The sequence below is a fragment of the Patiria miniata genome, unplaced genomic scaffold (assembly GCF_015706575.1).
Source record: "Patiria miniata isolate m_02_andy unplaced genomic scaffold, ASM1570657v1 HiC_scaffold_29, whole genome shotgun sequence".
Lineage (NCBI taxonomy): Eukaryota > Metazoa > Echinodermata > Asteroidea > Valvatida > Asterinidae > Patiria > Patiria miniata.
In genome coordinates, this window is record NW_024037068.1 from 617,982 (window position 1) to 645,861 (window position 27,880).

At 40.8% G+C, this 27,880-nt stretch overlaps 1 protein-coding gene across 1 annotated transcript; it reads right to left on the bottom strand.

Moving 5' to 3' along the window:
• Positions 1-1,327: 1,327 nt before the first annotated feature.
• Positions 1,328-27,101, bottom strand: LOC119735363 (putative sodium-coupled neutral amino acid transporter 10). The gene is given in 20 exon segments (XM_038209063.1): positions 1,328-3,443; positions 4,547-5,068; positions 6,185-6,271; positions 6,658-6,767; positions 7,318-7,438; positions 8,376-8,440; positions 8,727-8,852; positions 9,653-9,836; positions 10,841-10,953; positions 11,661-11,778; positions 12,904-13,086; positions 14,409-14,511; positions 15,457-15,578; positions 21,109-21,249; positions 22,774-22,867; positions 23,672-23,699; positions 23,702-23,716; positions 24,590-24,707; positions 25,629-25,941; positions 26,943-27,101. Coding segments are annotated over 19 exon segments (3,795 nt in total). The 5' UTR covers positions 25,722-25,941; positions 26,943-27,101; the 3' UTR covers positions 1,328-1,991.
• Between the last annotated feature and the right edge of the window lie 779 nt (positions 27,102-27,880).

The window sequence follows — 27,880 nt, forward strand, 5'->3', positions numbered from 1 at the left end:
CACAAACATTATTCAAATCTTAAAACAATTTAAAAGCAACCCTGAACAATCAGACACAAAAATACTTTAATACATGGACAGACAAAAAAATAACTATTTATTCAAAGGCACAGTAAAAATGCTGATAGAAGTTTAATTTCAAACGAAAATCTCAACGAATAATTTACTTAGTTACTTTTCCACATTGGCAATACGCTGCGTGCAAACGAAAGCTTCAAAGCTGATCAGCCAAATGTCTATTTCTGAACCTTTAAGCAAATGCCAACAGTCTTCATACGTTCAGCATATAAAACAATGTACATACTATTAGAATAATTTCCCACGTTTCTTCTTCTGGAATGCTCACATAGAATTAGGGGACTCTCACAAAAAAATATTATTTACATTTATTAGATTTCCTGTTAAAAACACACAAAAGGGTGGGATAAACAGATTCTCGTAAAAACCCAAAACCAGGCATGAGAATGAATTTCATTGAAGAAAACAAGAAACTTGTGCAAAAATAGGGGCAAAAAGATGTGAAATCAAGCCACAAAGCCCCAAAACAGGCTCAAAAAGAAAAAAATTGTGAAACAAAACAAAACCTGAATTCCTGTTTAAACAGGAAGATTCTCATGCCTGTAGGACAGTTTACCCACCATTGGTTGAGAGCCTGTCAAGTAGCCGGTCTTATACAGAGTGATAAATACATGCCTGTCTGGTCTTAAACATTTTTCCAGGGTCACTTGAAATTTCGACTTCAATGAAATCCAGTGCGTTTTATCGTTTTATTGGCTGAATGTTCACAATTCTCACGTAGGCATGCGTAACACTACCAGTGAATCAGTATTTCATAGTCCTAAATTCACAACGCACTCGCCACAGTTGCACATGCGCGACATTGCGCAGTACGCGTGATGCGCCCGCCAATCTCCATAAAAAGACTTGTTTATGTCTTACTCGCGAGCTGGACACTCCATTTATAGCTAGAGGGGTGTTTAAAAAAACATTAAGTAAAATTGTTGAACAAATTTTGACACGTTGAACAAATTTTGACTTCTGGACCAAAAATTTTTGATTTTTGGACAGAAAAGGTATTTGTAAATGGGAAGAAATATGTGCTTGGTCGGTATTAAACCCTATGTTTAACACTGGTTGGAGTCTGGATGCTGATTATTATCCTCGTCTTCAGCTCGAGTAATTGTCACCATCCAGACTCCAACCAGTCTTAAACATAGTGTTTAACACCTCCCAAGTCCACATTTATTCCCTTACTATAGGTCTTATTCAAATGATGTCATTTCCTACAGACCATCCACATACATCAGCATTTTGAGCGTCAACTTCCAAAACGTGCATCGGGAACACATTTCGAGCAACAAACGCGCGTGTTTGGAACATTTTCAACACTGCGCAATGCATGCTTGATTGCGTAAAATATGCAGTTGCAGTTCTACAGAGATGGCCGTCACTGAGTGAGCCCTATTAGGCAGGTTGCAAAGGGGAGAAGGTTGTGTTAGACAAAGAGGTGTTAGACAAAAAGGAATAAAGAGGTCGTGACGACCTCGTAAACTACGTCCTGCTTTATAAACCGACTCTGAAATGTTACTATTATTTTTCTATGTCCATATGACAGAGTCCAATATCAGTCGTCACGCTGCTAAAGAGGTATTTGTTTTCTAGAAAGACAGCACGAAATACAAAGAATTGTTAGGGTAACGTTTCCAAATAGCAGGAATGAAAAGAAAGTAACTTAAAATTCTTAGTTAATCATAGTACATGATAAAACAAAATCAAAAATACCTCCTAGACCTGAATAATGCCTCCTCTGTTTTTGAAACAGTTGTCCGAGTGCATGTCCAAATGTGGTTTCTTTGTGCTTCTTTGTTTGGAAGTTCAAAGAAAATCTTTTTTCTAGTGATTTCTCAAAGGCAGTACATTCTAAGATGGACTTTTTTCCCTCCAGATGTTTACAGTTTGAACAATTTGTTTTTTCATTGGTCTGGCTGATTTCAGTGCCTTCTGTGACGCGACTTCAACTTTTCAAGTTGTTGCTCCCAACGTTTTCTTAAATAATGAGAGTGTGCCTCTGCCGTGTTTTTATTGGTCTCTGCAATGCTGATTTCATCGTGAGGCTCCTCCCGATTCTCCTTCAACTCAGGGGTTTGCTTGTTTGTCAGTCCCTCTTTCTCTGTCTTTGAGCCCGAGACAGTCTGAATGGAGTCCTTGTCTGGGATGTTCTCGGTGCTTTTGACAGACATCTCCTGGCGGGTCTTGTATTTGACTTCATGCTCGTTCAGTCCCTCCTCTGTTTCTACTTTCACTTTGTCTTCACCACTGTCTCTTTTTCCGACCACCTCTTGCCTCTTGCCAGTATCAGTCTCCTGCTCCTCCTTGGCATCATCCTTCTTGAGGTCTTCATCTTTGACTTCACCGTCGTCCTTGGGCTTATCCTCTGCCTCCTTCATGGATGGAGCATCTTGCTTTTCTTTCTCCAACACCTGATCCCTTGTATACACCTTGGCGTCTTCTTTTTTCTCCTCCACAAGTGTTTCTCTTGATGCCACCTGATCGTCTTTCTTCTCCTGCACCTGCTCCTCCTTGGACAGCTGTTCATCTCTGTTTTGCTGAAGCTGTTCTTCTCTGGGTTTCTCTCCATTGTTCTCACCGAACTGGTCATCAACTGGTACGATGGGTTTCTCTTCTGCATTCTTGTCTTCCACCTTTTGATTTCTGTCATCATCCCCATCCACTTGCTCATGGTGGAGTTGCCCGATGGCCTCATCGCTTTTTGGCTCGATAAGTTTAGCCTTTGTATCGAGTGCCAAATCCGCTGCTGCATCTTTGTCCTGTTCTGCCTGCAGTGAAGGTACCTGGGAGTCGCCTTGCAAAAGCTGTCGCTGTTGGGCCACTGCACCCTGCATGTTTAGCTGTGGAACCTCTTGGCCGGGTATTTTCGGCTGAAGTGGTTGTTGGCCTGCCACATTAAGCTGCTGGTTCGGTACGTCAAGCTGTTGCTGTTGAAGAGGCAGATTGTTTGGCATCTGTTGCTGAAATTGAATTTGCTGCTGCTGCTGCTGCTGAAATTGCTGCGGGACTTGCTGTTGCTGCGGGACTTGCTGTTGTTGTAGTACCTGCTGTTGCTGCACTAAATCAAGGTTCTGCTGATGCAGTTGGGGATTCAGTTGGGCATCCCGTCGAACAATGTGACCATCGTTGTTTACATGCTGGTCTCCTGTGTCAACAGGTTGTGGCGCTAAACCACCTGCTTGAGGTGCTAAGCCAACTTGAGGATCTAAGCCAACTTGAGGTGCTAAATTCCCTGGGGGTCCTAAATTCCCTTGGGGTGCTAAGCCGGGTTGACCTGCCCCGCCCACTTGAACAAGAGGCTGTCCACCTTGCTGCAACCCAGGCTGCAAACCTTGCATGTCCTGCTGCTGCATGACTGGGACCTGTGGAGCCACCTGGATACAACAGGAAACAAACAATTAGTCTTGTTTCGTCCTTACAAAATAAGATTGTTACAGAACCACATGCCTCTCTTGAGAGGTTAGCTTGCTGTTGTAAAGAATAATAACAATGTTCTACATGATATGCTACGCCCGTCCTTGAAATTTATCATAATTGATCAAAGAGAGGTTTTGGGGAGCTGAATTGAAATCCAGCCAGGGCTTTCTGCAACGGAAAGGCAGAGAGCCATACTCAGCCTGGACTCAACAAGACAGGATTCAACACCAGTAAAATCTGGACTCAACACTAGTAAAATCATCTCCACCATGATGTTCATTCTCGGGTGATGAGAATGGACAAAGCGGAGCAATTCAGATCAAGAACCAAGGTTACCTATCAGCACTTGTACAACATTGTGTGACATTGTGTGTATTCCCTGTTGAATCAATAAAACCAGCACTAGAGGGGGTGGAGGGGGGGGGGGGGGGGGGGGGGGACAGTACGGGGAGTAAAAAGTACCTAGGGCAGTTGGGGGAGGTACTTGGACTAAATGGGTTAACCACAGCTCAGCTGACCTTCATCAAATGCCAGCTAGTCGACACTGGCGATTCACGTTTGTTAGACTTTTCCAACAGAGGTTAGTCACATTGCTACTTTGAAACCCATAACCGAATGAATCACGTTAAACAGAAGGGACCGAGGACCTCAAGGTTTTGTGACGATGATTGACCACCGGGTTTGCTTCACAGCTACTTGGGTAGCGCCGGCAGTAACACACGTCAATGAAAAGCAGCTTCAATCACTTTTGTGGGCAATCACTTTTGTTTTACTATACTCCTGAGGACAATGCTTTGTGTTTCCCTTTATCCCTGCAATATAACACTCTCCCATAGACTAAGCACAACTTACTACAGAGGACTGTTTTGAACAACAGACCCAACTCCCGAGGACTGAAAGGATCTGTTGTTCTCCCATTGTGTGTCAGTCCTCGGGGTTATGGAGAACAAGTACATATGTTTAATTGCAAGCTGCAGCCAAGTAATTCAGACACGGCTTAATTATTATCGCAGTAGAGCTAGGAAAATAACTTCAGCCTTTCAAGTTGTGTAACACCCACCTGTTGTTGGCCTGCAGGCAGTTGCTGCTGCACTATAGGCTGCTGCTGCTGCACTATAGGCTGCTGTTGCTGCCCTATAGGCTGCTGCACTATAGGCTGCTGCTGTTGCACTATAGGCTGCTGCTGCTGCACTATAGGCTGCTGCACTATAGGCTGCTGCACTATAGGCTGCTGCTGCTGCACTATAGGCTGCTGCTGCTGCACTATAGGCTGCTGCACTATGGGCTGTTGCTGCTGCACTATAGGCTGCAGTTGCTGCTGCTGTTGCAGGCCCACTTGAATAGCCGGCACATTGGCATCTGGTTGCAGCTGACCTCCGCCAGGTAGTTGCTGCAGGTTCTCCATCTGACCACCCATCTGACCACCCATCGGGCCGTCCATCTGCACACCCATCAGTTCATCGATGACACCTCCCACTGGCAGGCCCCCTCCCAACTCGGGGGCATCCTGGTGTTGGACTTTCAGCTCCTCGATGACCTCGGCCTGAGCCTCGATGATCTTCTCTTGCTCATGTTGTCTCATCTGCGACAGGTTATATAGAAAGATCAATCAGGAACCTCTTTTCCCAGATCTAACCCCCCCCCCCAACATAACTAACAAATGGTATCTCAGCAGTAAAATCAATCAAATGACTGCTTGTTTTTCAATCTAATAGCCTACTAAGAGCACCACTGACTGGCTGTGATTGTTTGTGGACTTGATACGTCATGCTTTGACTTTGCTACATCATGTTTTTGGGCTTTGTGCATCATGCTAAGTGATAGCCAGAGCCATTAGGGAAGAATGCAAAATTGAACAAACGGCAACTCAAGGTTGAACCCCGAGGTACCCCATAAAACCTGATAGAACCTTGGGAAACCAACTGTTAAATTCAAACTTCAGTCTCTGCGACTGTAGTAGACTTGGTGCGTACGGTAAACGGTTACTGGCTCTGCGCACACAAAATATCCCTACAATGCACGCAGGCTGGTTTCCAGACCAAATGATGCGGACTATTTCTGATAAAATTACCGACTTGGAGAAAACATTTCAAATTTGTATGGAAGTATATTGAATCGCTAGCGAATTCTATGCAAGCACTCTGATTACTACAGATTCCAGTGTTTTCTAGGCCGCCACGGAAGATTATTCAGATTATTTCGAGGGTTTGTACTTTTGTGTTGTGTATCATTAAAACATTCATAATAGGGCATACATGACTCAAATAAATCAAGTATATCACAATAACAATATATTTCTATACACAATTGACCTAGCTGAGAGTATTGGTCGTTAAAACGGCGCCAGATCATGTAACAGAATGAATAAGTCCTCATTTGCATAGCGGTGCGCATTGGATCTCACTGCAAAAATGTACTGCATATATCAATAGCTGTGTGACAATTTGAGCGTCAAGTCGTTAGATTTGTTGCAACCCAGCCGATTACGTACTAGCCTTATACCAGCCGTGCCGATGGAATTTGACTGAAGTTCACGGACAAAATACGACTATTTAATGACTTATCATCAAGTATACAACTGTGGCTGGGATTTAAGGCAAGACAAAAGGCCAAGTAGGCTCCATTTCTTAAAATTTTCCTTTGTTTAACTGAAGTGTTTGTGTTGCTTCCACACATCAAGCATTCTCAACAGATTTACCTCTAATTCTTCCAGTTTCTTCTTCTGCTCCTCTTGTTTCTGCTCCTGCTCAGCGAATTTGTCCACGACGATCTTGTCCAAATTCTCCTGCAATGTTGCAAAAAACACAATCAGCATCAAGAGCTCTAATGAGGTACACTACAGACTTACATAAAAAGCATTCATACCAGGATTCGCGCTTCTTCTCTATAGTCTTTTTGAAGAGCTTCTTAGGCTTCGGCATAAGCTCTTGCAAGGCAAAAGAGCATACAATGGTTGAGATATTACCTGTGTGATGGGCAAACACTTGTTTCAGAACTGTACGTCAACGATATCAAATGTCAAGAGAACGTGGATTTTTCCAACTTGAAATTTAATGTGCTCCCAACTTGAAAATGTTGTAAATGCCGACACTCCTATACATGATTGCAGCCATTCCATTAGTAGGGGCATCTTGTTTTTGAGATGCTCATGAGAGGAATCAGTGGGCTCACCTCCTTGTCTTTCAGTTGCTGTTCCTTCTCTTCCAACTCCTTCTGCTTCCTCTCGTTATCCTTCTCCATCGACTTTACGCCTGCCTCGTCCTCAGCATCTTTCTTCACATCTGATGAAGGGGGACCAAAAAAAAAGGTTCTTGAACATTGCGTCTCGCCTGCTTTCGCGACTAAGAGTGACCTTTAACCTTGTGTTTGACCTATGACATCATTATCATTCGAAGGTTCCAAGGACACAAGTTTGGTTCCAACTGGACTTTAACTTTTGAAATGAGACCAATTTTACATTATATTAAAGCTTGACCTCAGATGACCTTTGTCATCAGTTTCATATGATGGTTGCCATGTTGCATCTATGACCCAAGTTTGGTTCCAATGGGACCTCAACTTTGAAAATGAGACCAATTTTACAAACTATCCAAAATACCACATATACATACGGACAGACATATAGTGATTGCATAGTCTCTTTCCTGAACAAAGTTCAGGCGAGACAAAAACTTGTCGCCACACCATTTTGGGGCGAGTTCCTACCAGAATCTGGAGACTTTTTTTTTTACCTTTACTGGTCCAAACATTTACACTCAAAGAGCAAGAGGTCAGAATGAATGTACAGTGCATTACTGTTTCTATTACTGCATCAAAGTAATACAGCCTCACCATCACCATCATCCTTGTCGTCAGCTGGGGCCTTCTTTTCCACGTCTTGGGGATCTTCTTTGATGTCCTTCTTGACCTCTACTTCATCTACATCTTTCTTTACATCTATCTGCTTTTTATCCTGCAGAAAAAAAAGGGAACACCGTGTATTTTAGTATTCAAACAATCACTTGAAACTCAAGTTGTTAAAAAAAGATGTTTTGTAAAAAAGAAAGAAAACAGACTCAGACAGGTAGCTGGTTGCAAACAGGTTTCTAAAAACTGTTGAAGATCATCAAATTATACAAATTTCTCGTTTAGAGATCAAAGAAAGAGGCTTTCCTTGAATTGGTATCTCTTTACAAATCGTTCAAAAAAATCATTTCTGGAATTAAAATTATGGCCTAAAGCTTGTATGTTTACAGGGCGAGTAAAAAAGAATGAAACCTAAATGTCGCAAGCATTGTTTTTGTGAAGTTCTCATGTAGCACTTTCAAAATCTAGGATATGAAAGCCCAATTCATAAGCTTTCTTTTAGAACAAGAACCACTCAAATCACTCCTTTAATTTTCAAGTTACGCAATTTTAAACACAACCACTATTTACAATTCTGTCCACGGATCACATAGGGATGTGTGTGAATTGTTTTTATTTCGCTGAAAGAACGCACACGTTTTTTGGTGATCCGTGGACAGGAATTTATAACAGTGGTGGCTTTTAAAATTCTGCAACTTGAAAAGTACATGAGTGATCTGAATAATTCTTGTTCTAAAAGATAGCTTATGAATTGGACTTTCATATCCTAGATTTTGAAAGTGCTACATGCAGAACTTCACAAAAACAATGGTCCTGACGTTTTGGTTTTTTTATTTTTTATATCACCCAATATTTAGGATCACAGATTTGCAAAATGATTTGAAAATCAACCCCACTATCTTAAGTGCAATGGAAAGCTGCACATCAAACTTTCTTGGAAAATCCTGCCAGAGGTGAAGCTTAGCATGATTCCAGAAAATGGGCTGCAAAAAAAACTCTACTTGTCCCAGACAGTGACCCTCGACATTTGACTTATGACCTACCTCTTTGGAGTCTGGGGCGTGTGGTATTGGCGGCTCCTGTCGTTTGTCATTCACGTCTTCGTCATCTGCAAACAAGGGTAACGCAACAAGCCTTACAATCTCGGCTACTATGGGCCATCAGTTTCTGGTTACACAAGGGCGGATCCAGAACACAATTTTTTTTGGGGGGGGGGGCCCAAACAACGTTTAGTCCCCTAAAAAGTGGGTCCACAAAATTACGGCGTGGGGTTCAGGGCCCGCTTAAGGGCGCAAAAAAAACCAGAGTGTTTAATACCGACAAAGCACTTATTTGTTTTCTCATTTAAAAAGGACAGAATGAATCCTCATCCTCTTGAGTCTTTGTTTTAATACCTTTCTTCTCGTCTTGTTTCGCATCGTTCCCTCCCGCATCAGGCTCTTCCTTTTTCTTGCCCTCCTCCCCCTGGTCTCCTGCCTTCTGATCCGCTGGTTTGTCTGGGTCTTTGATGACATCTCCACCTGAAATAGATCAGAATTTTGATGCAACTGGTGGCAGCTTTTAAGGAACCGTTGAACACAAAATGTGTTAAAGGAAATGTACATCATTTGCTTTTGTAGTAATTTTTCAGAAACGGATGGATTGGGAGATTGGTCTTTTATAGCAAATATTTTCACACTGACTTTTTCGACATTTTGGGTTGTAGATGCTGGAAAAACCAAGAAAAACAATCATGTTCTTGTAGTTAGGTTCCCTGACCCCACTTAAGATGAAATGGAGCATGTATAGACGTTGCGTTGGGGACTTTTGACGTCAGGGGATCAGTCTAGCTGGCTTGTGCCCGTTCACAAGTGCGTAATCGATTGGAAAGAAAATGTGGACTAACTAACTTTGATAAATTGCGAGCAGTATTTGAAAAAAAAAACCCACTTTTTTTCATGTACGCGATGGCACGCACTACACTGAACCGATGAATAACAGCAACCACGCACGTGTGTATGTCGTGTTAATGCTCGCGCGCACTCATTCACAAATTTGCGGAATTACAAAGCAACTACATGTACTAATGTACTAATTGCTATCTTTAAACCAAGTAAGCTTTTTCAACAATAATTTTGTCAGTTACTTTTTGTATAGCTGCAAATGATCTACTCTACCTTTAAATAAAGAGAAGAAAAAAAAAAAGCTTTCCGAGAACTTCAAACTCCTGTTCTACATTTACCCTCACTTGCCATAAGCAACAGGTGAAAAATGAATCCAGATACAACTGAAAACCAAACATGACTGCTTTCAAAAAAATAAATAAGAAGGGCAATCTTACCAGCATCTACATTACCACCAGCATCAGGTTTAACAGGCACCTTGTCTTGGTCCGCGGGAACTTTGTCGGGGAAATTGTCAACCGGTTGAATGGGGACTAAATCCAATTCGGGTTTTGCTGTGGTGGTACTGAGATTGTCATAGGTACTGCACACCAATAGCAGCACCCCAATCACTAGTATAATCTGCAAGTTTGATTCAAAAGGCTTGTGTCAACCCATCAGGATCAGCATTAGGTGTGACGGCAGTGGCAGTTTTAACAACCAACTAGTTGGGAGATTAAAATTAGCACTGTAGTCTCTGTGTTTAATGCCCGACTCACAGTGTTCACATTCGAAGTTATTTTTTTTGCAGAATCAATCCTTTAACCCTAACCGCCCTGAATCCTTGAAAATCCTCTTTGCCAAAGTGGAGGAATTTGGAGGATTGAGGTTACAGGGCAAAAGTGCGTTACTGATTTCGTAGGATGCACTTTGTCCAGGTCTTGGGCCGGACCTTGTGTTGTTTTTGCTCAGCCATACTGCTCCAGGATGTCACTGGCTAAGCCTCAACATATTGACAGTCACTGCTGCAGGATTTTGCAGGATTCAGGCAGTGGTCACCCCTCTACGGACCATATTCAAAAAATAATGGAGGGATTCGCAGGATTGAGGCTTTATGCCATTTTATAGGCCTAGGGAGTTAGGGTTAAAAGATGAGATTCCACATCACTTTGCTAGATAATGTGCGTACCTCTGTCGTCTCTTTCACAACACAAAATACAGATATTTTTTCACAAAAAAAATGAACCCTCCAGACTTTCATATGGAAGATGCATCGCGCAGTTTTGAAAAAAAAAATTGGACGTGATGTGACATGCAGGAGATAACGTGAGCAAATTTAGTGCGTGCAGCCTTCAAAATATACTTGCAGTATGCTCTAAATAGTCAATCAGCGTCCTTTTTCGCATTTTACACAGTCAGAGATTAGCGAAGGAACGTGCAAGCAGCCCATACAAGCGAGGTGGACTTGATGGGGCTACTAAGCAGAAAATATAACTAAGCAAAATTGTATGTGTTTAGCGCAAATCAGCTGAGAACCAGTGAAAAACCATACGCATTGGATGAGATTTTGGCCGGTGACCTATTTTTGCTGATGACTGAGTACCAGCCTGGCCAAGATGTGAGGAACATGCAATGTAATTATTTACCTTTGCGTTGTTCTTGTTCGGAACACCTGTCGTGCGTAGGTAGATTATTGCCGGGAGGATGAAGCCAATGAGTGACCCCATGGTTGCACCTGTCAAGCCTAGAATCGTCTCAACTGAAGACAGAAGGGAAACACATATAACTCATTGTTGGGATCACCACAAAGTTTTGAATGGGAAATTTCCACATAGCATGAAGTTACTGATCCCGCATAACCCTTATACAGGGTGAGTAAAAAAAAAAACGAATCCCAAATGTCAGGACTATTGCTTTCGTGAAGTTCTGCATGCAGCACTTACAAAATCTAGGATATGAAAGCCCAATTCATAAGCTTTCTTTTAGTACAAGAATCACTAAAATCACTCATGTACTTTTCAAGTTACGGAATTTTAAACACAAGCACCGTTTTTTAAGTTCTGTCGACGGATCACAAAAAAAGGTGTACATTCTTTCAGCAAAATGAAAACAATTCACACACATCCCTATGTGATTTGTTTTCATTTTGCTGAAAGAACACTTACCTGTTTGTGATCCTTGGACACAACTTTAAAACGGTGGTTGTGTTTAAAATTCCGTAACTTGAAAATTGCATGAGTGATTTGAATGATTTTTGTACTAAAAGAAAGCTTATGAATTAGGCTTTCATATCCTAGATTATGAAAGTGCTACATGCAGAACTTCACTAAAAGAATGGTCCCGACATTTGGGTTTCAATTTTTTTTATACAGTGACTAAAAGATTAAACACAATTTACTCAAGATTTTCAAGCAGGAAAAAACGTTTACACCCCAAACCTGAAGACAGAATTCTGTCCTATCTTACCGTTAGGTATCGTGATGCCCACCACAAGAGTTGCAGACACTATCATCAGGGTGATGAGCTTAAACTTGGCCGGGGGTATAAAGTCCCCGCCCCCATGGGGATTCTCCACGCTGTGGGTCTACGAGATAAAAAATGCCAAATAAATGATCGTCATAGGATTCAGGAATGCGTTCTGGGGTAAATACATTGGTCATGAATTACGCATCCCAGCATTTGTACTTCCTTTATACATCAAAAACTGGTAACGTCTTAAAAGTTCCAAACAAAAAATTCTGACACCTACCGGTTCACAGTAAGTTATTGCAAATGTCCCGAAAAATTCAACAAAATATGGACTGTTCAAGGTTTTGCTAAATTCTGTGATTGAAGAACTTGTTGACTTTTCTCATAAAATATACCAAAAAAACACCCGGTTTTTCATTGCATTCAATTGCTTTAATAATGACTATAGGACCCAGATAACACATCAAGAAACACAAGGGCAATTCCATGTGAAAGCAGGACATGACTGGGCACTGGAAACTTGACGAAAATCTTCAAAACTGCAATCATTACAACCTCAAATGTGCAAAAAACATGAGGTAAAATTTTGTACAAAATCATTGGAAATTAAAAATTGTTGACTTATGACTTTTTTATTCCAAAAGATATTTATGAATGGGAATAAATATGTGCTTGGCCAGTTTTAAACAAGCATGTTTTAAACCGACTCAGGGTCGCCGATAATGTCCCTCAACTATCAGCGTCCAGACCCCTGATCCTTGTTTAAAACCGGCCAAGCACATTTTTATTCCCTTATTACCAACACCAATCAATATGTCATTGAATATGACGTTGAACGGTTAAGAGCATCGGACTCATGCTCTGGTGTTTCAGAGGCAACAGTGGCGTGGGTTCGAGCCCGAGCCTGGACACTTGTGCCCTTATAAAGCAAGGCATTTAACCCTTATTGGTTTGTCCTTCGGATAGGACGTTAAGCTGGAGGTCCCATGTGTTGTATAAGGCCTAAAGCACGTAAAAGAACCCAGTAACACTTATCGCTAAGAGAAGGGGTTTGCCCCGGTGTTTCTGGCCTCCTAGTTATACTCCCTTGTGGAAGTCCTTAGGAGAAGAACCAACCAAGTACCAAGTATCACCTTCCGTGCTTAGTACATAAATTTGCATACTAATATTTTCTGCTAAGAATCTGATTAAACATGGGCCCTGAATACAAATTAAAACTTAGGGAAAAAAAGAGACTCACTGTGTGGCAAAATAGTGTATAAATACTGGCTCGGCATGGGAATATGCAGAGGGGGAAACTCAACGCTACCGACACGGTGAAACCAATCCGTAGGACCTCTGATAGTAGCGAGGGATGGAAGTTGAGCAGAATGTCGCCCTTTATACCGTCTTTGTAGTAACATACATAGCCAAAGAATCCAACCTGAAATCAAGCGGGCACATTCAAGACAACAAAAAAATTAACTTTTCTATCCAATATTTTGTAACCCTCCTATGCAAACATACACTCTGTGCAAGGTTGTCCTTTCAGTCAAAATCAGTCAGGTGACTGTTTTTGACGTTTAAGAGCTCCCAGCGTACACAAAGTAGAATTGACTGGCTGTGACTGTTTATGTAACTTGATACAACTATGTAGGTGTTTGATAAGCCAGCTGTGCCTAACACTTGCCGGCTTATGTCGGTTGACTGAATTTGACTAGTCACAGTGCTTGCTTAAAATATGATCTGACTGTTGGTGACTAGTCTGTGTATAAGGCATGGAAGGAGAAGAGGATTTTTTTTTGACTGTCTGTGACTGTTCAGACAGCAGGAGGGTTAAAGACCTTGTAACTGTTGAGTACTGCAAGGAAAACATTGCATACATGCTCTTGTCTGTACCTCAATTAACAAAGTTAAACCTGAGTCGTTCGACTCAAGTCCAAGACTCGGACTCAAGTGAGTAGAGTCAGACTTGAGTGAGTCGAGTCCATCTTCAGTCACATCGACAAAACACTAGGACTTGGACATGGAGTCAGAGCTTTGACTTGGCAATTGTGTCTCACACTCAAACACTCAGGACTCGCGAGTCATATATTTTTGTTTATGACAGTTGCTCAAACTATGGACACTGTATTTTCATCATTGCAATAAGTTTTCCCTCGACACACTGAGTATACAGTGTTTAAAGGGAATATACAACATTTGCAAACATCGAAAAATAAAACTACCAAGTTTTTGCGAAATACCTTAATAGGATGTTGGTAAATGACAGTCTAAAGCATCCTGTAAAATTATGGCACCTGGTATACTGTCATTTTCAAGAAAAGTTGTATTTTTGTATCAATTTCCAACGCTGATCGGCCGATCAGCGTTGGAAACAACTGGCTTTTTTCAAATACTGGCCCCAATTGACCATTGCACTTGTTTGCAATCGATTACAAGCCTATGAACGGGTACGAGCCAGCTAGACTGGTTCCCTGACCTTACAATTCCCCAATGTATGTAAACTGCTCTGTTTCTTCTTATATGGAGTCAGGGAACCAGACTACAGGAAAATGATCGTTTTTCTTGGTTTTTATAGCATTTTCGAACCCAAAACCTCCAAAAAGTCAGTGTAACTATATTTGCTTTATATTTCCAACCCCCCAATTCCATCCATTTCTGAAAATTACAGCAAAAGCAAATGATGTATATTCCCTTTAAATGTCGGTGAAGGGCAAAACCTAATTTGATAGTCCCCCGACTTGGTCCATCGTTTGGACTCACCAAGATGTAGATACCAGAGACCATGTTGACAGACTTGGACACGACAGCTTCCATCTGCTTGACTGTTTTCTCTTGTAAGGAATCGTAAACGACAAACAGGGTCCTGGGCAGGGAGGGGGAGGAAGTCAATCTCGGATTTATCTTAACCAGCAACAATGTAACAAAGAGTGCTGTACATGAATGGTAGATGACAGCTGTGTGTGGGGGATGATGTTCATCGGGTCAGGTTGACCAGGCCAAACCCACCCAAAACACTAAAGGTATAAACCGAATCCAAACCGAAATCGACCTGAATTCACCAAATCTGACCTGACCCGATCCAACCAAGATCAAGCAAAAACCGACCTGAACTGACCCGACCCGAAAATCCCCAAATCGCTTGCTTGGGCAACTGTGCCCGCTTTTTGCGCCTGAACTTACCTGCGAGGCATTAAAGTCGTCATCTCACAGTAAAAAATCATACCGTATGGAACAGTGAAGACTCATAACTTTACCCACATAGACCGTGCGTGATAGACCGCAAACCACATACACATTCATGCGGTACTTGGGTGAACGTTGGTCGTACTGGGCACAATAACTCTGCAATAATATAATTAAGTCGGTTTTGGGTTGGGTCGGTTTTGGGTCGGGTTTGCACAACATTAGTTAATGCGCAGTTGTGCATACGGCGTGAAGTACTCAAGACCAATTTGCATCATCTGCACGTGAGCACTAGGTGTGCAACAGCAATGGTGCAAAGAGAATCACCCAACACTCTTCCTAACCATTTAGCAATTACTTGTGTATGGAGTCTATAGGCTGATCACTTCCTCACAAAAGACAGTTGAATTTGTCTTGAATTGCGAGCATACAGGGTGGTCCCTAAAAAAATTGTACACTTTTTAGAGGCAGGTTCCTGAAAAATGAAGAGACATATTGTTTTAAGACATTCCTAACTACAAGATCTCGGTGGTTTATTGTGAAAACGACGTTGAGACACATTGAAGGACCTTTACACCCCTCCGGCCGATTTTTTTCGCAAACTGGTCACTGTGACCTGACTTACGTTTGACAGCAGAGAGACATTGAAAAGATGGAGAGTCCTTTGAGCACGCCTGGTAACCGCCATAGTTCCATTGTATCCATCCACTTGAGAGAGAGTAAACTGGGTAAACTGTCCCATAGAATCTAGGGAAGCGAAGAAGGAAAAAAGAAAAAGTCGGTAATTTTCACTGGAACTTGGCATCAATGAAATGTAAGGTTTGATTTGTGAAATTTTACTCATTTGAATGTTCAAATAGAAACTTAAAGGGAATTTATACAACATCTGCAAACATCAAAAAAACAGAATTACCAACTTATTACAAAATACCTTACAGGACTATTAGTGAAGACAGTCTAAAGCATCCTGTAAAATCATGGCACCTGGTGTGCTGTCATTTTCAAGAAAATTGTATTTTTCTATCAATTTCCAACGCTGGTCAGCCGACCAGCATTGGAAAAAAAAAACTGGCGCTTTGTTTTTCAAATACTGTAAAGGCCTTTTTCTCAGTATTTTACATTTTGGACTTGTTGATAAGTGTAATTTGAAACAGCCATAAATCTTCAATGAAATGTCCGATTGAAGTGCAACAAACAGTATTGTAAGGAGAATTTTATTCTCTTTCCTAATACCTGTAACCCCTCATTTCAACCTGTGCCCAGTTCTGTCTCATTTTGCCAGAACGCCTCACATCTGATATTTTTTTAGATTGTGACAGCCATGTACATGTACATTGTAGGCAGTTTGTGTTTAATAGTTTCATCACACTGGGCCACGATCAATGATTTGCTTAGTGCTTGTCCAGTCTTAGTCTGAAAGAAATTAATGTTTACAGTTTCAATTGAAAGTTTATGAAATTAAAGGTGGATTTCCATCCTTACATTGTTATTTGAAATTTGAAAAGTATTTGCCCAATAAAATTTACATGCACTGTATTGTATGGTCAGTACTTTCAGAGAACTTGAGTTGTTAGCAAATTTCATGAGAAAATTCCAGAATTTTTTTTTTTAACCAATCTGACTCCAGAGAAAAAAAACCTATTCAAAATTGATATATTTTGCAAAACACCAAACCAAAAGAACCAAACGAACAATAAATAATAAATAAACAAAACAAAATCTATGAAATTGTTATTGACTCAAAGATACAGCTGTTGACAGAGAGAATGCCAATTGATAATCTATTTCAGCCAGGTTGTCAGCTTCAAATGAAATATCAATATTATAATGAAATTAACAATAGTGATTAGATAAAAATGAAATATCAATAGTGATTACATTGATTCCTATACTGTTGACTCAAAATTCTGGTAATGGGCAATTCCACGCAAAGTGGACATAGCTGAAAAGTGGAAAATTTATGACATCTTCAGAAACATAAGCATCACAATCTAAAATGTGGTATCCAATTGCCGGGGACAACAAGACCTTTTATTTGAGTGGTGTGCCAGTGAGATAGAATGTGGTTACATATATTGTATTTGTCAACAAATTTGTTTGGGGCTAAAATTATTGGTTTTAGGTGGTCATTTTGACATCTTGTTTTCCCATTCCAAAATGCAAGTGTTATTGTGATTTTTTGTTTTTAAGGCAGAGAGAAAGTTTCGTATTTTATGAAAATATCACACAGAACAGAACTTAGAATTCATGTAACATGATTCAGTATATGTTTTTTATCACAAGACTGAAGTTGATTTCAGACGCGTAACGTAATTTCACGGACTTTTATCGATGCATACTGGAGAATGTTCCAAACAGTCACGCTTGTTGCTCGAAATAAGTTAGAAATACGACGCAGCCAAGGCGCGTTATGCAAGTTGACGCTCAAAAATGCCAATGCACATGGCTGGTCTGTAGAAAATGACATCATTTGAGAGAGACCTATTGCAGAGATGTCACAGGGTCTGCTTGAAAAAAACGGAACTGGGTCTGCTTGAAAAAAAAAACGGAACGGCTGCTTGAAAAAACCGGTCTTTTTTTGTGTGTGAAAAAGCCACTCCGTGTCTGACACAAAGTCCCCGTTGTCACCTTTATCTTGTAGCCAAGCCAAGTTCTGTTTATTTTTTAATTTTGCTTCTATGGCTTTTAAAGCTGTCGGTTCGTTCAATCACTTTGACTTTTTCCATATTCCTCATATTTATTCTGCCTACCCGAATTTCCAATGTAATATTCGACACGAAACATGCACGATTCCACAACACTGCTGTCGGTGTACATGATCCTTACACTAGGCGATGCGCTCAACGAAAACATGGTTGGTACCCGGCGTTTTTTGTATTCACATATATCACTGCAATCGGAAACCACCGATAGCTGAAATGATAGACTTGATTTCCAGGCTGAATGCTACGTGTGCTTAGCACACAGCATGCCCGCATGCGGTGAAGCACGCACGAGGCGCCGTTGTATACTGCGTGGAAGTACGTTGGCCGCTTGTATCGCATGCAGGCTCGGCAACAACATACACGAAGACTGTTTTTAAGACTACTTCAACGAACAACGTTGTGCCATGCGTGCGCCTAAATGTACTAAATCGAGGTAAAAATCAACGCATTTCCACAGTTTTTCTTCTCTTTTTCTGGTTAATTTGACGGCCGGAATTTTGTGAGATTTTTTTTAAAAACCGGAATTCCGGTTAAAACTGGAAAAGTGGCATCTCTGCTATTGGGTAATCGTACATGGAAGTGCAGTGGTTTGGTCCTACCCATTGTGCGGAAATGATGGTCATTGCTCTTTCCTAAAAAATGGGGCATCGATTTCACAGGATACTCGATCCTGTTACATGGATTAACTTACAATCAAGTAGCATATGATTCATATTTTGACAATTTCATTTTCAATGTTTGCAAATGGTTTCTGTTACCTTGAATGGAACTACCCGCACATTTTGCAATATGGTCAAAAGTTCCCTTCGACAATTGTGTGCATGCTTCAAAAAACTAATTACATTTTTAAAGTTACCTCTGCATTTGACCATAAAACATACCAGCAGATTTGTAAATTGCCTTTATTCAAATGACTTCAATAATTACAACAAAAAAACAACCAAACAAATCCACATATTCAATTACTATTCACTGGTAACCTTTTCTTGATTGTTGCCCACAGTACCATTGAAAGTAGGCGCGATTGTTTTCAACAGGGTACCAGCACACATACATTGCATACAGCCACCATTGCATACAGCCACCATTGCATTACAGCGTGCACATAATTACGTATATTCCACAAAGTTGTGGATCTCTGTCATTTCGTTCATTAACCCTAACCCCTTGGGTATTTTTACTAGAAAGTAACCTGAATCCGCAAAAATCTATCAATTTTGCCATGCAAAAAATGTTGGTGGCCAGTGAGTCCATCAGAATCCACCAGTTAGGTAGGAGTGTATCTGTTGAGATCCTGAATCCACCTAAGTCCCCCAACTGCTCATGGAGGTATCCTGAATCCATCAAAATCCTGCAGTACCGCTAGGCTTACTGTCCTTAATCCATCAAAATCTCCCAACTTTTTCAATATGGAGGTATCCTGAATCCGCCCAAATCCTCCAAAACAGGGGTGTGGATTTTGATGGATTCAGGTATGTTAGGGTTAAAGGGAATGTACAACATTTGCATTTGCTGCAATTTTCAAAAGGAAATTTGGATTTGGAGGATAAGGATGTTATAGAAAATTATGTTAAACTGACTTGCTTCACATTTTGGGTTCGGAGATGCTGGGAAAAAAAACAAGAAAACCAATCAATGTTCTTGCAGTCTGGTTCCCTGACCCCACTTTAGAGGAAACAGAGCAATTTATAATTTTTGGGGTCTGTGAATCAGTCTAGCTGACAGTCTAGATTAAATGGGAGTGTAATTAATTGCAAAGAAAATGTGGAACAACTTTATATATGAAAAATTAGGAGCAGTTTTTGAAAAAAGGTTTTTGAAAAAACGCTGGTCGGCCGACCAGCATTGGAAAAAATACAATTTTTCTTGAAAATGTCAGCACGATTTTACAGGATGCTTCAGACTGTCATTCTCTAACAATCCAGTATAACTTCATCATTGCGTTTTTTGATGTTTGCAAATGTTGTATCTTCCCTTTAAACATTGAAACTAACAAAATTGAATGTACCTAACTTCCAAATATATAAAAAAAAACTCCTTCTCCTTCAGTTAATTATCTAACATTTTCTTAATTATTTGTCCCTAGACAAATCTTTTTTGGAATTTGTATTTTCTCTGTGTTGGGCAATGAGAGGTACTATTTTTGGCAAACACACATGTATGTATACGCAAGTTAAATATGAAGAATGTACAAAAATAAACCAATGCACTCAAAGGATCGATTTCTATTTGCTTACTCAGCTGTTCATTCGTTATAATGCAAATAATCCTTTCTTTGGACCACCACAGAGGTTGAAATTATAGTCAGAAATTTCCAGAACGGTTCACCACAATTTGTCAAATTTTGTACTGCACATGCATTGTCGGTTTGTGAACAAATATGACTGATCAATTACACCCCACCCACTGTGGAGGGGCCACCCCCTCCCCCTCCCTCAGCAGTCACTGAATTTTTCTCAAATAAAGCCATTTTTCACTTGTGAGAACCCCCCCTCCCCCCAGTAGTAACCTCGCTGGATTCGCCCCTGATACGTGCACTTCTCCAAATGCCACACTACAATGTTCCAGCCACACGCACACTGTGTAATATTTTTGAATGCATGCATGATTAGGCTTTTTGTCAGACATGTGTTTGCGTAAATCAGGACTGAGATTAGTGAAAACATCATGGGTCTATTGTCCCTGGTAAATCAGTGTGCCCAAGGATTATTGAGATTACCCTTATACCCCCTTTAACCACATAACACCCATATCACACTGGAAATCCAAAAATCGCGCCGAACAAATAAATATTAGGAGAAACTGGGGTCCATCTAAATAGATTATGGCTCCAGACATGTACATGTAGTCTGAGTATCGCCCGTTATCCACGGAACCCAATCTCTTTATAATGTCTGATATATCTAAGCATGCAGATGACTCAGCCAACTGGAGTTGACTTTACTTAGTCATGAATGTTTGATTGGTCAATTCGAATGCAGTGTTTTGTAATACAACAACGGCCGGGCGCCTATCGCATTACATAATATAGAGCGCGTGGCCACAGCATTTGTTGCTGTCTAGGTTTCTTATGCATATGTCTATGATGCGACAATGTAGAAAGCGCCTGCTGATTGGTCAAAATCTAGAGGTCCAGAGGCGCTTGTCTTGCATACTTAATCAGCGAATCTGCTCAAATATCATAGCCATAGTGATTTTTACATACATGTAACGGGCCATTAAGAATAGTCAATGTTAAAAAAAATTGGATTGTTTTTTTGGGGGGGGGGGGGGAGTTATTGTGTTCGGAGGGTCTAAAAAAATAACTGAAAATTATATTGAATAGTCAAACAACAATCATACATTTAAATTGTGGGTGGGTGGGTGGGTCAAAACAATTTGGAAAAAAAAAATCGAAGTTCTGAATTGCCCCTTTTGTATTACACTCTATCTTTGGACAACTTTTTCATGTTGTCATGCCTAACTGTTTCAAACGTAGAACTTAATTGAAATCTGTTGGGTTCGACATGACTCTGGAACGCAAAAGTCTTAAACGGGTGTTACTTCACAACAAGAAGGAAAAAAATACTCACGTCTAAAGTGAACAGGAGATAAAAGCAAATGGACATGAGGCTGAGACTACCCAGGCTCTCTACGTTGCGTTTCATTCCGAGAGGCAACACGATGAAAACGGCGACTAGGATCAGCAGACAACACCTTAAGTGCCAAGAGTTCTGAAACGAGAACAGTTAACAAAATGATATAGAAATCCCACGCTATCAACATTTTCTGTATGGCTGTTAGTACATAAGTATAATTGTGTACATATCTTTTAAAGGGAATGTACATCATTGGCTTTTGCTGTAATTTTCAGAAATGAACTATTTGAGAGGTTAGTATAATAGATCAAATATTGTTAAACTGACATTTTTGAAGTTTGGTGTTCAAAAAGGTTGGAAAAACCAAGAAAAACAAAATGTTCAAGTTGTCTGGTTCCCCGACTCCACAAAAAATAAAATGGATCAATTTATAGATGATGGAAAATTGTAAGGCAAGGGAACCAGTCTAGCTGGTCTGCACCCGTTCATGAACATGTAACCAATAGCAAACAAAATTTGGACTGAAAAAAATGGTAAATTTGGAGCAGTAGTTGGAAAATAGTAAGGTTTTTCCAACACTGGTCGGCCGACCACCGTTGGAAATGTTTACAAAAATACCATTTTCTTGAAAATGACTTCACACCAGGTGCCATAATTTTACAAGACGCTTGAGACTGTCATTTACCAACATCCTAGTAAGGTATTTCGTAAAAACTTGGTAGTTTTATTTTTCGATGTTTGCAATTGTTGTATATTCCCTTTAAAGTTACAGGATGATTCAAATAGCGGAACCCAAACCCCCAAAAATATATTTCATATTTTAAAAAATATGCAGCACCAAAAATAATAATGACTGGAAAGCCAATTTCATAAGCTACTTTTAGATGAAAAAAATTACTGAAATCCGTTCAAAGAATATCAACATTTAAACCCAATGACCCTAAAACCTGTTTCATAAAAAAAAGCAAATTATTGTGTGTTCTGACTGTTTGGAACAACAAAGAAAATGACACAGAACACTTGTTTCAACAACTGTCAACAACTGCAGTACACAATATCTTTGTTAAACAACCATGCTTAATAGGCAAACAGTAGGAGTTATCAAATCCACCTTTTTTTCAAAAGACAGGCCTTCAAAAGGACTTTGTCGATTATGTTTAACTTTTAAACTGAGGTTTTATCACTGGTGATGTTTGAAGACATTTGTGACAACAATTCTTGAAATCTCATTTTTGGATGACAGAGGTTTTAGGGCCATTGTGTTTAAATGGTGATATTCTTTGAATGGATTGAGCCATTTAAGTAATTTATTCATGTAAAAGTAGTTTATGAAATTGGCTTTCAAGTTATTATTATATTTGGTGCTACATATTTTTCAAAATATGAAATATATTTTTTGAGGCTTGGGTTCCGCTTTTTTTTTTTACTCACCCTGTACAAAGGATCATGTGCTGTTTGTACATTTTTTTTTACTTAGCAAGAAACAAAATTGTTCAAACTCTTAAGAAGGGTGCATGACAACTAACTTGTTGAAGTTTCAGCTCAGTAGATACTTTGTGAAAACATATGCACAATTTTGGGGGTCTTGTTTTCGGATTCCGTAGAGGAATACCCAGTAATGCCAATGTATGAGATAAATAACCCCTGGACAAAACTTACTTCTAGACCCAGCCACCTGGCCACAATAGAAGGCGCCAAGTCCCCGATGATAACAAAGAAGGCTATGCAGGTACACATCAGCAGACCGATGATGCTGAATATGAAAACAAACAAAAAGTACGATGATGAAATAAAGACATATTTGTCAAGCGTACTTGGCTGTAGTGAACATTTTTAGCCTTATTTTCCATGTTCAGTTTTTGACAGTGATGTCACATGTACATGTACTAAAAAAGAACCAAAACTCTCCCAAATCTTTTAAAGTTGTGCATGTACAGCACAACTATTATTACGTCAATGAGGACTTGTTTGTGTATCTTGAAAGTTTCAAGGACAGAGAATGTGACACTGGGTTCCTACAGAGGGATGGATTGTGGAGCATCCGGGGAATTTTCCAAACAAACATTGCGTCAAAGACAGTTTTGTAGTCAGTCTTCATATTAAGTCCATCACAAGTCCGGTCACAAAGTATTAGGGCGTGAAGAACATAAAAAAATACATCAGAGTAAATTGTGATTGGCTTGCAATTGACTTGTGATTGACCTGTGATAGACACATGATGGACTTGTGATGGACTTGCGATTGACATGTGAAGCGCTTGTGATGGAATTGTGATGGACATGTGGTTAACTTGTGATGGACATGTGATCGACTTGTGATGGACTTGTGATGGGCTTGTGATGGACTTGCGATCGACAAGTGATGGACATGTGGTTAACTTGTGATTGACTTGTGATGGACTCATGATAGACTTGTGATGGACTTGTGATGGACATGTGATGGACACGTGGGGATCTGTGATGGACGCAACTACAACACTGCAATGGGAGAGTTACTTTTCACAAAATTAAGTTTTAGGTTCGCAACGTTGCGGTAAAACAACAATTTGAACACTTACGAAAATTCCACTGCCATCTTACCGCTGCTCCCAATGCATGTTGTGCTGTGGAAAACAAAACAAAAACACAAAAATTATGTGCCGGTCAAAGTAAAAACATGAGGGATTTTTAGAGTAGCAAGTAGCTGTTCTTTTGACAAATTTATGTTCCTTGAAAAATGTATCCACTTGTAAATATAACAGTTTGCAAACATCCTTTGGAAAATTAAGTTGAAAGGCAGGCAACATGAATCCGAGGTGCCAGTTTTGAAACTTGGGTTCCATTAAAGCATTTAGGAAAATCTGTGAAAATTTTGATATTTTTTTGCATTAATGTTTAAAGGTAGGTTAGATAATTTGCAGCCATCCCAAAAGTAACTGACAAAATTATTGTTGAAACGCTAACTTGGTTTTAAAGATAGGGATGACAATAAACCTCCTGTGAAATTAGTCTTTCTGGCATGCTGTCATTTTGAAGAAAACAATCAAAGAAGGCCATTTCCAAGAAAAGAGTCAAGTGACTCATTTTTGGAAATTTCTGTTTGTAGTTGGTTTGCAGTTCAGAGAATCCATAAAGCAGTTCAGAGAATCCATGAATGGGTGCGCGCGCAAGTATTGACGCACACGTGCGCGCGGTTGCTATACTTCATCAGTTCAGTGTGTGACATCGCGCAGCTGCTATCAGCTGAATGAGACAGCAATTCCAAACGTAACTCTACAACTTTTTTTATTGAAATTGAGGACCCACAATATTGTTTTCTCAAAATACACAACATTCACTGAGCTAAAACTTCACCAAGTTAGTTGTTAAGCACCCATCTTTAAATCTTAAGCACCTTATGTTGCTTCAAACGCACACAAAATTGCACAAATGACAAATTATCTGCCACACCTTTAAACGGGATTCACATCCTCAGCGTCTTGTATAATTTGACTTACCTAAGAACTCATACGAGTGTCTTCTGCTGACTTTGGATGCTCGGAGGAGCAGGTAGCACGTGGCTTTGGTTAAAAGCCCTCCACACAACAACAAGGCAATGCCGAGAACAACACCGCACTGGATCAAAAGATGGATTCATATTGAATATTTGCATCAGGGCAGTTGAAATTTGTAATGGAATGGTTGAAGAGTGACTCAGCTCAGGTTGACCCAAAAATATTTTTAGTTTGAAACAAGAAAACTGTATTTATCTTCCAGTGACTAAAATCTGGAGAGAGATGGTGAGAAAGGGTGATTTGGGGGCGACCACTAGGAGAGACGTTCGAGCGCAGTGCTGACGCCGCCTGACGCTCACGCCAAGATGCTATGGCTTTGTGTACATTCAGAATAACACTAGTTGTGCATACTCTGCCCAACATGAGCAGGAACGTACGTACAGTGTGTCCCATCCAAGGGACACCCAAAAGCGGTAAAAAAAACGCCCTCTGTTGTTTGCGCACAGAGCCCATAGCCATCTCTACCAGGCTTGCGGTAAAGCACAGGCCCCGTGATCGTTGGATTGTGAATTCGAGCCTCGCTGGCCATGCATGTTGTGCCCTTGAGTAAGGTGCTTTACCTCAATTACTCCTCTCAACCCAGGTGTTAAATGGGTACCAGAGTAGCGTGAATATCCGACTCCATGAAATATGGACTCATTGGTAGCATTGCGCATGCGCAAGTATGATAATAGCCTATTTATAGGCCTATAGGAGAGTGACTTGTCACGTGTGAGGGATTAACCAATAGTAGGGAAAAGGAGTCCGATTTTCATAGGATTCAGATTTTTATATGTATGACACCGGCATCATTCTATGCTGGGAAGGTAACAGACTCGCTGTGGAGGAGGTGTGGCGATCCCCCAACAGCATTACATTGAGTCTGGCCCAATCGCTTCGAAAGAGAGATGGGCACTCCATTCCTGCGAATACAGGTTCGTCCCCTTTACCTTTTTTTACCCATAGTCTTGTGACAGAATTCGTGGACTTTTTTTGAGCCTACCTCTCTGAAGCACCACGGCATAGCCAATACGCTGACCCCGATGATGCTGTTGCCCAGGTTGATGACCGCGTTCCACGGCACGTGATTGGCCATCTCTTTCCTGTCGCCGGTATCCGTGCTCAGTTGGTTACCGGCTACGATGTTGCTGCGAGGTCTGTATGGGTCCTCGGGGGTTTCATCGGCGTCGATGGTGACAGAGAAAAGTTGAACTTAGTTTGGTCGGCAAGGAGTTATAGGGGTGGGGGTGGGGAGACGACTTGAAGAAGAGGGCGTACGTAGCATTGGGTTACTCAGCCGGTTGGAGTACAGGCAACTGTAATTCAAAGAAAATAAATTTCTATAAGAAATACTATTCAAACTTACAAACATTAGGGGCGTTTGAATGTTTAAAAGGTTTCTGAAGTCATTATTAACTGATAACATTGACAGAGACACTGTCCGAAATTGGGCTTCTAAACTTGTTTTGAGCTTCTTGTTCTAAACTTGTTTTCCCTGAAGTTGCCTCGTTTTCCCATTTGATATTCACCATGAATTTTTGGTACTTAAGGCCTACCTGGTTAAGACAAACCCTGGAAAAATCCAAGTCCCCCTCTCTAGACGTCTATTTATCATGTTATTTTGAGATGAAAATTGGAGAAAGTTTGACCAAACTGATAGCAGGATTAGAAGCACAGTTGCCTTTAGACCCAGTAACTGGGGTGCTAGAACCTTTTTTTTCCCCAACCAAATCAAAATTCGGGGGGGGGGGGGGGGGGGGGGGGGGGGGGGGGGGGGGGGGGGGGGGAGGAGGGAGGAGTTTTAGCACCCAAGTAACTGTGTATCCAGATTGCCTTCTACTAGTTCTAGTTCTTGAACTTACAGTTAAAGTAGACAGAAGCCAAATGAGATTGGATTTTGAACCAGCACATGTACAACCCTGTGTACATATGCGCCTATCATTATCAATTGTTTCCCCTCCCCCCCCCCCCCCCCCCCACACCACTTCACACACTCAATCACAGTATTTCCACAATTGGAAATGTTTCTCTTAGTCTTATCATCATTTTTGCAATGACTGACCTTCATTGAGAATGAGATGATATATGAAGAAAAAGGTGGCGTCAGAATGCAACTTTTTTTCCAAATGAAGAAATGACAAAATAACGTAAAAAAAAATACAAACAAAAATTCAATATTGAACACAAGTTGAATAGTCGTTGAATATCATATGTCGCCCTCACACTCGCCATGATCGCAGTGAAATCTGATAATATTTAGCCAATTTCAGTGAAAATATTGGTTGTCGTCGGGGACTCTTCTCTTAGCTCTACTCACCACAACTCGTGTAGTCAATATGTACATTAAAAAAAAGCAAAAATCGTTCCAAAAACACGGTCACAACACAGCACTCACTAGTTGTTGTAATGTTACACGTCGACAGCACAGAACGTCGGTCACACAACTTGACGGGGAGGTACGGACCCGACTATTTTTTCTGACCGGTCGCTGGTAACTATGCATGATTCCGACTACGAACATTCCGAGCGAGGTACCAGTCATTGACAAATTGTGTCACGTCCCCAGCCGATACACGTGGCATTCAATAGACTGTCAAAATTATTCGCCAATCAATTACTACTAGATAGCAGGTGGCACCGAGTTTGAAAAATCAGCGCGTGATGTCACTTTAGTGACATTAAACCCATCGAAATAAGTAGTTGTTTTGTTTCACCTGTGCGTGATAACCGCCAAATGGAGGTGATTTGCACAGTGTTGAGAATTGAGCAGAAGCTACACATTATTTCAATGGGCGGGGTCGGGATGGGCAGAAAAAGTAACTTTGGCTAGGCCTATTTTCTTCCTCGAATAAAGTTCTCACATCTTTACGGTGCTCGAATAAAGTTCTCACATCTTCGTGCTTTTTAGATTATGCCATCCCCAGGCGCGGTTCTACGGGGGGGGGGGGGGGGCTTTAGTCGTGACAAGGGTGCATTTGTACTTAATATAGTGTGAATGATTTTAGGATTTATTGGCGCTCCCCATTGAAAATATGGCATGAGCCCCCCCCCCCCCCCCACACTCCACCCACCCACCCACCCACCTATTGATTTTCGGAGGCCTAAGTGTCTGGAAAAATAACCGGTCTACATTTCAGCACGCCTTCCTGAAAAAATCTGGATCCACTCTGCTAGCCCCCCCCCCCCCCCCCCCCACCAAAAAAATATTGGTTCTAGAACCGCGCCTGTCAGCAACTCCAGAAATACAAGATGTAT